The 14498-nt window shown below is 39.0% G+C and overlaps 1 protein-coding gene across 1 annotated transcript; it reads left to right on the top strand.

The window, feature by feature from the left end:
* Positions 1-5977: 5977 nt before the first annotated feature.
* On the top strand, positions 5978-14498 carry LECT2 (leukocyte cell derived chemotaxin 2). Its single transcript, XM_047731670.1, has 4 exons — positions 5978-6244; positions 7713-7809; positions 8826-8971; positions 14220-14498. Exons 1-4 carry the CDS (start codon positions 6199-6201, stop codon positions 14384-14386), a joined length of 456 nt encoding a protein of 151 aa, XP_047587626.1. The 5' UTR covers positions 5978-6198; the 3' UTR covers positions 14387-14498.

Below are 14498 nucleotides of genomic sequence, written 5' to 3'. Positions count from 1 at the left end.
TGAAGTACAAGATGTGTATCTTGAAAACTATCAAACTTACTAAAATAAATTTAAAGAGAACCTAAACAAATGGAAAAGCATTTCATGTTCAAAAACTTGGGGAGTTAACATCATTAAAATGGCAATACTCCCCAAATGGATCTAAAAATTCAATTCAACCTCTATCAGAATTCCACCTGCCTTTCAGTTTTTCCAGAAACCAACAAGAATTCATATGAAAGTGCAAAAGATCGAGAATAACCAAAATAATTACGAAAAAGAAGAAAAAGTTGGAAGACTCAGACTTCCTGATTTTGAAATTTACTAGAAAGCTATAGGAATCAAGTCTGTGTGGTAGTAACATGAGACAGACATATAAATCAATGAAACAGAATTGACAGTACAGAATTCCAACAAGGGTGCCAAAAAAAATTAAATGAGGGAACTATAAGTCTTTTTAACAAATGGTGCTGGGAAAACTGGATATCTGCATACAAAAAAGATAAATTTAGGGGCGCCTGGGTGGCTCAGTGGGTTAAGCCGCTGCCTTCGGCTCAGGTCATGATCCCAGGTCCTGGGTTCAAGCCCCACATCGGGCTTTCCGCTCGGCGGGGAGCCTGCTTCCTCCTCTCTCTCTGCTTGCCTCTCTGCCTACTTGTGATTTCTCTCTGTCAAATAAATAAATAAAATCTTTAAAAATAAAAAAAAAAGATAAATTTAGACTCTCTGCTTCATACCATAAACAACAATTAACTCAAAATGGATCAAAATACATTTCCTAAATGCAAAATTCTGAACTCTTAAAACAAAGGCATAAATAAATCTTCATGACCTTGGATCAGACAAAGATTTTTCAGGTATGACACCTAAAACACAAGAGCCAAAGGGAGAAATTATAGTAAATGTCATTAAAATTAAAAACTTGTATGCTTCAAAGAACACCATCAAAGAAAGTGAAAAGAAAACACATGTGGTGGGACAAAATATTTAGAAATCATGTATCTGACAAAGACTAGTATCTTGGCAGACAGAGATCACAAGTAGGCAGAGAGGCAGGCAGAGAGAGAGAGGAGGAAGCAGGCTCTCCATGGAACAGAGAGCCTGATGTGGGGCTCGATCCCCGGACCCTGGGATCATGACCTGAGCTGAAGGCAGAGGCTTTAACCTGAGCCACCCAGGTGCCCCCAAAGACTAGTATCTTGAATATGAAAAGAACCCTTACAACTGAACAATAAAAGGATAAATAACTCAATTAAAAATTGGACAGAACATTTAAATAGACATTTCTCCAAGGAAGATATACAAATGGGCAATAAGCACATGCAAAGATGTTCAGCCTCACTACTTATGAGAGAAATTCAAATCAAAACCACAATGAGATACCACCACATGTCCCCTTGGATAGTTATAATTAAAAAGAAAAATTATAACTGTTGGTAAGGATGTGGAGAAAATGGAACTTTCACGCATTGCTGGTGCAAAAATATAAACTGATGTAGCTGTTTTAGAAAACAGTTTAACAGTTTCTCAAAAAAGTTAAACACACAGCAATTCCACTCCTAGAGACAGACCCAAGGGAACTAACATGCATGTCCACACAAAACTTGTAGCTGAATGTGCATGACAGCCATCATAGTCATCACATATCCATCACTATGGCCATCATAGTCATCATATAGACATCATATAGTCATCAGAGCCAAAAGTGAAGACCATCCAAATGTCCACCAACTACAAAATGTAGCATATTCATGCAATGGACTATTTATTATTCAATCATAAAAAGGAATAAAGTTGTGATACATGTTACAACATGGATAACCTTGAAAACATTATGCTGAGTGAGAGAAACCAGAGAGAAAGGCCACATATTGTAGGATTTCATTTACATGAAATGTCCAGAATAGGCAAATCCATAAAGAGGAAAAGTAGATTAATAGGTGCTAGATGCTAGAGATAGTAGGAATGGGGAGTGATTACTAAAGTGTAAGGTTTTTCCTTTGCAGTGATAAAAGTATTCTGAAATTAGACAGTGATAATGACTGCATGATTTTGTAAATATACTGAAACCACTGAACTATGTTAAAAGGGTAAATTTTATGGTATGTGAATTAAATGTTAATTTTAAGAAGATTTAATATGTTAGCAGATATTAAAAACACACACATTTACTACATACGGTAGTTATTCCTCTTGGCTCATTCTCAAATCCTGAACAAACACTCATATCAAGTGTCACCTTTCCTACCTCCAGGTTCTCCCAATTGAAGAACATGGGTCTAGAGAGCCAGAGAGGGAATCAATGAGACAGAGGTTCATGGGCCCATTTGGTGTCACCCAAGATGGAAACATTTTCTAATCCATATTATCAAAAGAGAGACAGAGAGATTCCAAATGGCTGGAAAACCCCTTAAAATTCTTTATCTCTTGTTGCTCTCATTCTATATTCATCAAACCACTTTCCCAAAGTTCTAACATCAAGAAGGGAGCAAGCACATCCTGTCAGTAGAGAGAAATCATCTCCACTGAAAATCATACCTACTTACCTACCTACCTACCTCTGTGCTCATTTATTTAACCTCCAGTAACTTGATGAACCTGAATCACCTGCCCTGCCTCAGACTCTGGGATACTGAATAAACACTAAAAGCCAGATTCTGGATGAAGGTAAATTCGCCTCAATCAAGAATGACAAGTAGATTTCAATCGAGATGCTAATTTCAATATAGTAACAGTTGGGAAAGAATCCACAATGAGCAAGATCATGAGGACATTCCTAAATAGTCTGACAGAGGAACATGCTTGATACATAGTGTCTGCCTTGAACACAGGCAGGGAAGTCACGCTACCTGTACCCGCATAGCTGCCACTCTGAGATAGACAATGTTCCTTCAGGGGTCTCTAGCCAGAAAACCTCCAGGTCATATCCCTCTAACCTTGAAGTGCTGTGTCTATATTTTGTAATGATAGCTTTCTGCTTTCAGTAGTACAGAACTTAACTTAAAACACGGAAATTTGAATGCTCCATTCTAAGGACCACAACCTTATCCCGTCCATTATTCCATCAATGACAAAGTAAATGGCTTATTAAAAAATGCTTAAGTTCCTGTTTCCCAGGAGAAGTCAAACACCCCATACTTTAGAAAACTTGTGAACAATTCCCCATGTTAAAATTATTTTTGTAATCAAGTGCCACCCCCTTGCTAATTTCACCTCTCAAAGCTGTGGTGACTAATGTCTCATACTTAAAATTGTTACTGTTCTCTGTCTACACAGAGGATTTGTGAGGGATGACAGGAAAGGGGAAATGAGAGTTGATGAAGGTAGAAAGGATTTAAATAGCATTCTTGAATGAGAGATGGAAGATGCCAAATGGGGCCTCATCATGAGGCTGAGTCTTCTACTAGCCAAAACATGTATTTCATGCCTTCTTTATTCTAATCATGACTAGGGCTGACTTTAGTAGAGCAGTTCTGGACTTACTTCAGGTTTCAGAATGCATTTGTTTAATAAATCAGTAGCTTAACACAACATGCTGTTTCTAGATAGGTTTATCCCAGTGAAACATAGGAGGACTCTATATGTTTGGTCAGGTGATCCAGGCCAACAACGCTTTGCAAAACACACTGGCCTCCTCCCTTTCGCAAAGGCCTCTGAATTGCAGATCGAACCAAATATCAAAGTTATTAAGAAATGGTATCCTTGCCCTCTCACCCACTATTCCCACAGCCAGGGAAAACCAAAAAGGTTTCATGTAAATTTTCCCAAATGGAAGCACTCAGACATACCCAAAACGTCAACTCTTCCATTATTTAGTATTCTATTAAAATCCATAGTCTTTTCTTGCATTTAACTTCTAGTGTTATGCTCAGGTGAAGAGAGTATTTAATAGGATATGGATATTTTCCTGAACAAGAGAGACTAGGTCAAAATTAAAAGAGAAACACATATACCCAAAAATGTTAGTGGGGAATGTTCAGACTCTTCTGAAATGTTGGGAGGGGGGAGGTAATTTATGCCATAAAAATATAGTACGGTGGTGCCTGGGTGGCTCAGTTGGTTAAGCGTCCAAGTCTTGATTTTAGCTCAGGTCTTGGTCTCAGGGTAATGAGATCAAGTCCTAAACTGCGCTCTATGCTGTGTGTGGGTTGCAGGATCAGGTCTGGTATGGGGCTCTGAGCTTAGCATGGAGTCTGCTTGGGGTTCTCTCCCTCCTCCTCTGTTCTTCCCCCAGCTCCCTCTCCCTTTCTCTAAAATAAATAAATAAAATCTTAAAAAGAAAAAAAAGAATGCATTACTTGCATAATCAGAACAATAAATACAGCTACTTATTAAAATAAATAAATTATTACAAAAGGATAGTATTAGCCCTAAAATAAGATCAAGTGCTTTCTTTGGCTAATCAAAGTATAGGATTCAGTGGTTTTAAATCAGAACCAATTTGTTCATCCACTCCTGGAATCCAACCAGTCCCCTCACTCTGGCATTTTGGGGTGAGTTTACTTCCTACCTCGGAGGAAGCAGAGACAGAGTTACAGAGAAGCAGGGACAAGACAAGAGGAAACAATCGAGTCCGTCAAGTGTGCGAGCTCTCACGTTATTCTACTGCAAACCTTTCAAAGATTTTATTTATTTATTTGACAGAGAGATCACAAGCAGGCAGAGAGGCAGGCAGAGAGAGAGAGGAGGAAGCAGGCTCCCTGCCGAGCAGAGAGCCCGATCCGGGGCTCGATCCCCGGACTCCAAGATCATGACCTGAGCCGAAGGCAGCGGCTTAACCCACTGAGCCACCCAGGCGCCCCTCTACTGCAAACCTTTCTAACAGGAGAGGACAATGATGTGGTAAAAGAGGCAAGTCACTTCTAGTTAGTCTCGATACAGGAAGTAGTTTTTAATACTCAATAATCCCTCAAACTGGAATTACAGCCAGTTTGAATTTCTCCTCTTCCTCCTGACCCCTTTACCTTTTGTGAAAGTGCTAATAAAAATAAAATGGTCCAGGCATGAGGGATGGGGAAGACATGAGAGGTCAACTTATGCTGATAGTTGATCTTGCAAACGTTAAACATCTTTCCATAACTATAGCCCAACAAGTAACCTGACATCCACATACATTTCCTTGTGAGGAAGTACAGCTCAGAGGAGATGAAGGTCTGACTCAAAAATAGATAACTCAACGTTGTCTACTAACAGATCGGAGTCTCTAAACAAACGATCTCTACACCATGTAGCCATCACCTCAACGTTCCTTACAATCCCTGACAATACACAAGAAACAGTGAGAGTGCCTTTCTGACCCTGGGCTACCACTTCAAAATGGACCTAAGGCAGTCTCCTCCAGAGCACATTTTGTTGGCTAGCTTGTATTTGCTTTAATTCCCTTAATATTTCCTTTATTGTGCTCTGTAACTCTGAGACCTGATGGTTTTCTAATGTAAATGAAGGGGTGTGCCAGGCTGGCTGTAGGTGGGGCGGCCTGGCTAGGGTGGATCCCTTCCATGTGACTTTCACCCTCTTCAGGTGGGGATGCAGGGAACGAAAACTGAGGCAACAATCTCAGTCTCCTGCAGCCACTGACAAATTATTTACATGGGCATATTTCCACAGAAAAATCCCAGGGCCTCATACAATATTAAGCATTACAAGAAGAAGGTGTTGACACATACTTGAAATATACAGAAAATCACATATATTAATATACCAATAACCTTGTATCTACTTATGATGATTAATTCATACTTTGATCCATTGGCTTCTCATGCTTTTTACACAGTATTTTAGAGTTTAAGCATTCTGTACACCCCTCCATAATTCTATTTCCCTCCCTCTTCAGAGGTACTTATTATCCTAAAGTTAATCTGTGTATATTTTTGTGTTTTTCTACGTACACAACCATTCAGGAAGCCAGCCACAGCCCAGAAGACAGTCACCTAGCCTTATCATTTTCTGTTAATATTTAGTCAGCATTTCCAATAAAATTACCTTCTTCTCCAGATCAAACACTTTTACATAGGTCCTACATGTGAACCAAATAGGTACCCAGGGAATATTCAACTTGGACTTGCTTCATTCTCATATTTTTTGTGTGCGTCTCACACTAAAATAATGAGAGATGCAACATTCTGAGGCTAAATAATTCAAACTTGGCTCTTTTTCAAAGAGCGTGGGGGCAATTCAAACTGTCAGAGGAAGAAACATCATAAAGAAAGCAAAAGCCAAATGTTTTCCACAGGAGTCCTTCTTTCTGCTGTCTTGATTTCAACGGGTAAGTCAAAAATAATTTTAGAAACTTGGCTAATTTGGAAAAAAATGTAATTAAAGATTTGAAAGTCATTAATATCACAACCACAACAGAAACTTACATGGTTGACTACTGAAAATGGGCTAGGAAGAATACATGGTCGGGGGTGGGAGGTCCTCCATGATTTCCACTCTTTGATGAGGGAAACAGAAAAGTAGAATGGAGGACTTAAAGAAAGGTTTATCAATCTTGGTCTAGGATTTAATTGGAACATCATTAGAAAATAAAAAGTCTGTGTGAGAATTTGATTTGGAGAATTCCTGATAATAGCAACTGGTATGGATCAAGACAAGGGAAACACTCCCTTAAGAGTCAGGAGAAGAAAATGAGTCATTTAATAAGTTGTCTAATAGCTGCCTCAATTCCCAGGGATAAATATTTGTTGCCAAAGTGATGGTATTATATCTCAATCAAGATACTGACTTGAAGCTTGGCTCAAAGGTATAAGACATCTGAAACCCATCATCTAAAAAGTATATTAAAGAATATACAAAAGGCCATATTCTGTAGCTCCTCTTATACCACGTATGTCAATGAATAGTAAAATATCTTTAAACAAGATCAACAATCAAATTAGCTCATTCTTGTTTTTGCTTCTATTTTGTTAGTTTATTTCAAAATAAAAAGATGAGTTTGCTAACTGCATCTCTCTATGAATATTAACACTGAAAGCCTGGGAAATTTAACTCAATTGAGTATTTACTGCTTACCATACTAAAGAGAAGCTATACCTCAAACAAGTGTGGACAAAACACACTGAGAGAGCCAGCCCCTTCTCCATGTTTTACTGCTATACAATTTTTCATACAATTACTTCTACTTCCTTCTTTCCCTTTTCTTTTCTTTCCATTCTAAATTGGTCTGACATGTTCTTATTTCTAAGAATCTCCCTCTTTCGTGTTTGCAAATATGAAAAGAGATTTATTTAGTGCTAAATAAACTTTGCTAGTTCAGAGTCTGTTTCCTCTTTAATTCAAACATTTTCTTGGATTTGATTATTAAGACTGGCTATAAGGGAACATTTCAAAGTTACTGTAGAATTTCTAGAATTATTTCTTTGAGCCACGCTGTTCATTTTTGCTTACCCTGAACATAATGGTCCAAAGTAATAAGCAAAGAAAATTTGAAACGCACAATCTATGTCACTCTTTAGTCAATAATCTGAAACAGACTGTAATGGTGGAGATGTATTTATGCTTACCAATAAATAGTTACAAGTACACTGTATGTAATAAAAGTTATTTCATGGCCATGGAAAAAGCTAATTTTCCATCTGAATCAGGAGTTAAAAGGAAGACCTGCCCATAACCTACAGAAAGAGAAAAGCAATAGTGAAAACAGAATTTTTTAATCCACTGGGAGACATATAAGATAAAGAGAGACTGGAAATATGGAGGTCAGAAAACCTGCTTCTCATGTTTCTCTTTTTTAGCACTGGCTGGACCATGGGCTAATATCTGTGCTGGCAAGTCTTCCAATGAGATCAGGACATGTGACAGTCATGGCTGTGGCCAGTACACGGCCCAAAGGTATTCTTATGGTTCTTACCTCTGCTTAATGTCCTTGCCTGAAGTGCTCACAGTCATCTCCCTCTGACAGTAGGATTCAGGGGTGAAAGCCTGTACTAATGTCTTTAGAGCAGCTTCCAAGACCTCTGCTTCAAGGATGGACTCTGAATTGGGAACAGAGCATATAATAAAGAGGGAGGCCAACAAACATACAACAATCATCATGAATCTGATTTTTCAGGTGCTGGCCTTTTACAGAGGAGAAGAGGTTGGTAAGAGTGGGCATAAGGACAACAGTGAGGGTTGTCAGAGACAACTTAGAAATCTCACAAGCTGGGGTCATTTTGTGTTTGTGCTCCATTCACTCTGATAAACTCAGGAGTATTAAACTCACTGTATTAAAATATCATATACAGTAAATGATTTTTAAAAAATATTTATTTATTTACTGGAGAGAGGGAGAGAGAGAATCCCAAGCAGACTCCACAATGAGAAGACAATGCAACTCAGGGCTCCATCCCATGACCCCAAGATCACGACCTGAACCGAAACCAAGAGTTGGATGCTTCATAGCTGGAGCCACCCACATGCCCCAACAGTAAATTATGTTTATAATCACTTTGGGATTACTGAGACAAAAGTAAGATGAGGGTAATGTAATTCATTTATAATAGGTCTCCATAAAAAGACAACTTTTTAAGTGGACTTGAAGGGGTCAAGATTCATGTATCTATAAAATTTACTTACATAGATTGGCTCATTTCCCCAAAATGCCATATAATAACCATAGTTCATAAATTCTTAAAGGTTGTATACATACCAAATACTATCTGAAATGTTTTAATCTTTACAATATGGTTATTACTAACTTCAGTGGGGGAGGTTAAAATTGAGATAAAGAAGAGTAAGGACATCCCAACATATTCTCCAGTTCTAGGGTTTGATATCCTAGCCTGGGAATGAGTTAACAGCACGTTTCTGGACAAAAAAGTTCCAAGGGCAGTTCCTCAGTCTGTTCATTCTTATTTACATTCTAGAACTCACAGGCTTCACCAGGGTGTGGATGTCTTGTGCTCTGATGGATCCACCGTGTATGCACCTTTCACCGGAATGATTGTGGGCCAGGAGAAGCCATATAAAAACAAAAATGCCATTAATAATGGTGTTCGGATATCTGGAAGAGGTAAGAGGTGTTGTATACACCTGGGACACATACTGGAAGTGTTTGATGCTTATCTATTTAGTGCATTTGCCATATACTGAAGTTTCATACTTAATTCAAAATGGTGACATCTATAATAGAAAGAACATAGGGTACCAAACTAAAAATTCCCTCCCCTGAGATGTTTATGCGCACACTCTACCTAACCCCACAGCCAATTGAAGGACTTTCTTCTTGTGGCCCATGTGGTTTAGTCTAATAGTCTACAAACAAAATCACTTTCAAGAGTATTTATTAGAATAAACAGATATTTTCATTTACCAAAATCCCACACTTCTAAGATGGCATTTCTGCAAAAGTTGACTAGAAATATTTTCAAGGCTTTTGTTCTAGGTAAAGTTGGGTCATCAAGTACTCCAGGTATGGGCCTATTCTTTATCTGTTTTTTGGGGTTGTTTGTTTGTTTGTTTTAAATCCACTGAGGTCTAACATTCACACAGAAAAGTGCACAAAGCATAAGCACGCAGCTCCTAAACTTTCACTAAGTGAGAACACCTGTGTAACCAGCACCTGAATCAAGGAAAAAAATAAAATCAGCAGGATCCCAGAGACCTCCCCCTGTGCTACATATACTCATTCCTCCCACAAGGATAATCACTACACCACCATACACTAGTTTTGCCTATCTTGGGAAATGATATAAACAGAATTAAACAGTAATGCAGTCTTCTTTGTGGGGTTCTTTCATTCCACTCATGTTTGCAAGATTTGCTTTGCATGCCATTGCGTTCTCAATGATGTAGACTGTTCCATTATATGCATACATCGTCATCTATGTAATTACCCTTCTCTAAATGGACATTTCTGTAGCATCCAGTTTTAGGTGACTAAGAAGATGCTGTGAACTTTCCTGCACATGTCCTGTAACGAACATAAATGTGCAGTCCTGTTGGGAATGGGCCTGGAGGACACTGCCCTCATCCCGGCTGTAAGAAACATTCTGTGAGGGACGTCAGGTCCTCAAGGATCTCTATGGTAGCGGTCCTCTGTATGCGTGAAATGACAAGAGAAACTGCTGCCACTGGACAGGGTGCACTTAGGAGGCAAGGCCAAGGTTGGCATGGTTACCCAGCGGGCAACACAGCTGAAGTGCTAATCAGATTCGTCTGAAGCACAGAGATCTGTGGCATTGTCTGGTTAATTACGGTGACCCAGGAGCTGAACAAATGGGCAGCCTACTAAAACCTGATTTATTTGTGTAAATGGGAACTCTGATGAACAAAATTGTGACTTCAATCATCACAAGAGTGGGACACAAAACCTCTCCCTACCCCCTACCAAATGCCAGGCTCAAGCCAGTTTATGATCCCAGAGCCCCTTGAAAGAAACCAGGACCGGGTCCCTTTGAAGAAGGGCTCTGTCACTCGGCCAAAAATTTATACCATAAAACTTACTTCTCGCTATCCTCAATGGGACCTGCAGCTATTTTGCAGGACGGGTGCACAATGGGGAAGAAGAAACACTTGGGCTTCTCAGAGATTACTGGATACTCGCTCAAAGAGGACACTAATCCTGGACATCCAAAAGGCCACTGTGGTCAACCAGTCAGACTAGAGGCTTCCAGGGTCAGGTGATCAATGTAGTTTCTCATCAGGGTCCATCTGACAGTGGTCCCAGTGTGTCCACACATCCGCTCTGTGGCCATTTCCCCAGTTCCAGGATGCATAATTGGCATCGACACAGTGAGGGCAGAATGCTGTAGGAATGGGCATGCTGGGTCACTTGGGCTGTGTTCACCTTCCACATTAGCCACCCCTGCCACAGTTTCCCCGAGTACTACTTCCAATTTATACGCCAACCAGGAGTGCATAAAAGTTCCAGTTGCTCCGTGCACAATATTTGATGCTATTTACTTTTTTCATTCCAGCCATTCTGATGAGTATGCAGCGGTATCTCATTGGCTTTAATGTGCATTTCCCTGATGGCTAATACAGCTGAGCACCTTTTCATATTTATTGATGACATGGATAATATATTTTGCAAGGTGCCTATTCAAGTATTTTGCCCTGTATTTTCTGACTTTTCTTACTGGTATATAGGAGTTTTTGGTATATTGTACATACGAGTCCTTTGTCAGATCTGTGTGTTGTAAATATCTTCTCCCACTTCATGAGTTACATTTCACTTTCTTTTTAAAAGATTTATTTGACAGAGAGTGAGAGAGAGAGATGGAGAGAGGGAGGGATCACAAGTAGGAAGGAAGCAGGCAGAAGGAGAGGGAGAAGCAGGCTCCCCGCTAGCAAGGAGCCTGATGTGGGACTCAATCCTAGGACCCTGGGATCATGACCTGACCCAAAGACAGACGCTTAACCAACTGAGCCACTGAGGAGCCTCTACCTTTCACTTTTTTTTTTTTTTTAAGATTTTATTTATTTATTTGACAGAGAGAGATCACAAGTAGACGGAGAGGCAGGCAGAGAGAGAGAGGGGAGCAGGCTCCCTGCTGAGCAGAGAGCCCGATGTGGGCCTCCATCCCAGGACCCTGAGATCATGACCTGAGCCGAAGGCAGCGGCTTAACCCACTGAGCCACCCAGGCGCCCATACCTTTCACTTTCTTTATGCTATCTTTTAATACAAAATTCTTATTTTTAGTGCAATCTAATTTAGTATTTTCCCTTATTGTTAACATACTTTTTATCTAAGACCCATTTCTCACCCTAAAATCATAAAAATACTTTCATCTTTCATATTTAAATTTACAACCCATTTGGGATTTGGTTTTGTGTAAGGAATGAGGTAGGGATCAAAATCTTTTTCCTCATGTTGGTGCCTGACTTAGTACCATTAACTCGACAAGACTGTTTTCTCCCCTACTGTATTGCAGTATAGTATCTATTGTCATAAATTGTGGTCTGAATATAAATAAGTCTGTTTCTGGTCTTTCTACTGTGTTTCATTGGTCAGTGTGTCAATCTTGCACAAATACCACACTGCCTTAATTCCTGAAGCATTAAAATACATCTTGATATCTGATAGTATAAATCTTTCAACTTCTGTCCTTTCAGATTGCCTTGACAATTCTTGGTCACTTCCATTTCCAGATACTTTATAGAATCAGCTTATCAGTTTCCACCAAAAATTCTGCTGGGACTTTGACTGGGTTTGCCCTGACTATATAGATCAGATCAAGAAGAACGGAGATCTTAAAAGTAATGAGTCTTCCAATGCGTAAACATGTTATAGCCTCCATTTATTTAGGTCTCCCTGCACTGTTGTATTAGTAGCTGTCATACTGTTGAGATTGTGCACATATTCTGTTTAACGTGTACCTAAGACATACTGTATTGATTTTGCTTAGATTTTCTATAGCAGTACTGTCCAACAGAAATAAAAGTAACACATATAATTCAAAATTTTCTAGTAGTTAAGAAAGTTAAAAAACAATGAAAATTAATTTTTTTTAAAGATTTTACTCATTTATTTGACAGAGATCACAAGTAGACAGAGAGGCAGGCAGAGAGAGAGAGAGAGAGAGAGAGAGAAGCAGGCTCCCTGCTGAGCAGAGAGCCCGATTCGGGACTCGATCCCAGGACCCTGAGATCATGACCTGAGCCGAAGGCAGCGGCTTAACCCACTGAGCCACCCAGGTGCCCCGAAAATTAATTTTAATAATGTTTTATTTTACTACATATCTTCAAAATATTATTTCAAAATGCAACATAAAAATTACTGATATTTTACCTTCTTTGTACGGTCTTCAAAATCCAGCATGCATCTTATACTTTAAGTACATCTAACTCAGATTAGCTACATTTCAGGTGCAGACTAACCACATGTGGTTAATGGTTACCATGGTGGATAGCTACAATTCTAAGGCGTTTCTTATGTTTTCTGTCCACTTGCCCTGTTTTCACAGATATGTGTGTTAAAATCTTCTATTACTAGTGGGTTTCTATTTCTTCCAGTATCTCAGATAGTCTCTACTTTCTATACATGGTTTCTGTGCTATCTTGTTCATGGACAATTGCAACTGCTTTATCTTCATTGTATCTTTCAGTATAAATAATTGTATATATTTGCATATTGTAGCATAAATTCTCCTCCTTTGTCTTGTTTAATTGCAGTATAATTGCAGTATAAATTGTCCTCCTTTGTCTTGTTTCTGTGATTTTTGGCTTGAGTTCTACTCTCTGATAATAGAATCATAACCCTTGCTTGCCTTATTATTTCCATCTGCTTGACAAATCTTGATATAGCCCTTAATTTTTTGCCTTTTTCTTTTTTTATTTAAAGATTTAATTTATTTATTTATTTGCAAGAGTAACAAAGAGACAGAGAGAGCACAAACAGGGGGAGGGGAAGGGGGAGAGGGAGAAGCAGACTCCCTGCTCAGCAGGGAACCCTATATGGGGCTCTATCCCAGGATCCTGAGATCAAGACCTGAGATGAAATGAATGCTTGACCCACTGTAACTTAACACTGTATTGTGTTTTACTGGATACAACATAGAACTGGGTTTTGCTTTTCAAGCCAGTAGGAATTTTTTTAACAGAAGAGTTAACATTTATAGATTTACCTCATGTATGCGTCCCAACATTGTCATATTACATCATAATTATGGTATTAAATTAACCTTATTTGGTGGGTCTTTGTTTTTAATTTCTTTTCTTTTAGTACTTAGTAAGATTTGCATTCTTGTGCCAATTATGTCCATTTTTTTTCCTTTAAATCTAATCACTTTATTAAACTAAGTCTTGGAGTTGAAATTATTCTGGGTAAGAACAAAAAAATATGATAAAAGTTTCAATTTTCTCAGCAGCCTAGTGCTTTCTGCTATTCCTCAGTGTCTTCATTAAATTTTCATTTTCATCTACTCTCTCTCGGACATCCAGTCTTCATCTCTGATATGATTTTGATGTCTTCTTCTGTTCCCTCACTGAGTTCAACCAAGTCTCTCTTTTTTTTTTAAGTTTTATTTATTTATTTATTTGACAGACAGAGATCACAAGTAGGCAGAGAGGCAGGCAGAGAGAGAGAGGAAAGCAGGTTCCCGCTGAGCAGAGAGCCCGATATGGGGCTCGATCCCAGGACCCTGGGATCATGACCCGAGCCGAAGGCAGAGGCTTTAACCCACTGAGCCACCCAGGCGCCCCACCAAGTCTCATTTCTTTTTGTCTTCTCTTTCATTTCTGTTCTTATTTTTTGAATTTCTGATTTGAGGCTACTGAAACCCAGATATTGGCTAAATTAACTTCTGATTTCTTTTAGGTTTCTGTATTAAAATGTTCTACATTAAGCCAATTAAATATAAAGGCTCTATCAAGAAGGGAGAAAAACTAGGAACTCTACTGCCCTTGCAGAAAGTCTATCCTGGCATACAATCCCACATACATATTGAAAACTGTGACTTGAGTGATCCTACCGTGTACCTGTAAGTGGAAGACACATGACCACATCTTCTAAATAGAAAACCATCTTCTTAAAAACCTGGATGCATATCCTACTTTTCAAGAAATTTGTGTCCAAATAAAAACATGATGAATGTAA

This window comes from Lutra lutra, chromosome 5 (genome assembly GCF_902655055.1).
Source record: "Lutra lutra chromosome 5, mLutLut1.2, whole genome shotgun sequence".
Lineage (NCBI taxonomy): Eukaryota > Metazoa > Chordata > Mammalia > Carnivora > Mustelidae > Lutra > Lutra lutra.
This window is presented reverse-complemented; position numbering and strand designations above follow the sequence as displayed.

Coding starts and splice junctions, on each gene's coding strand:
- LECT2 (XM_047731670.1), top strand. CDS start 6,199: ATGTTTTCCACAGGAGTCCTTCTTTCTGCTGTCTTGATTTCAACGG. Junction 6,245..7,712: donor TGCTGTCTTGATTTCAACGG/GTAAGTCAAAAA, acceptor TCTCTTTTTTAG/CACTGGCTGGACCATGGGCT. Junction 7,810..8,825: donor GGCCAGTACACGGCCCAAAG/GTATTCTTATGG, acceptor TTTACATTCTAG/AACTCACAGGCTTCACCAGG.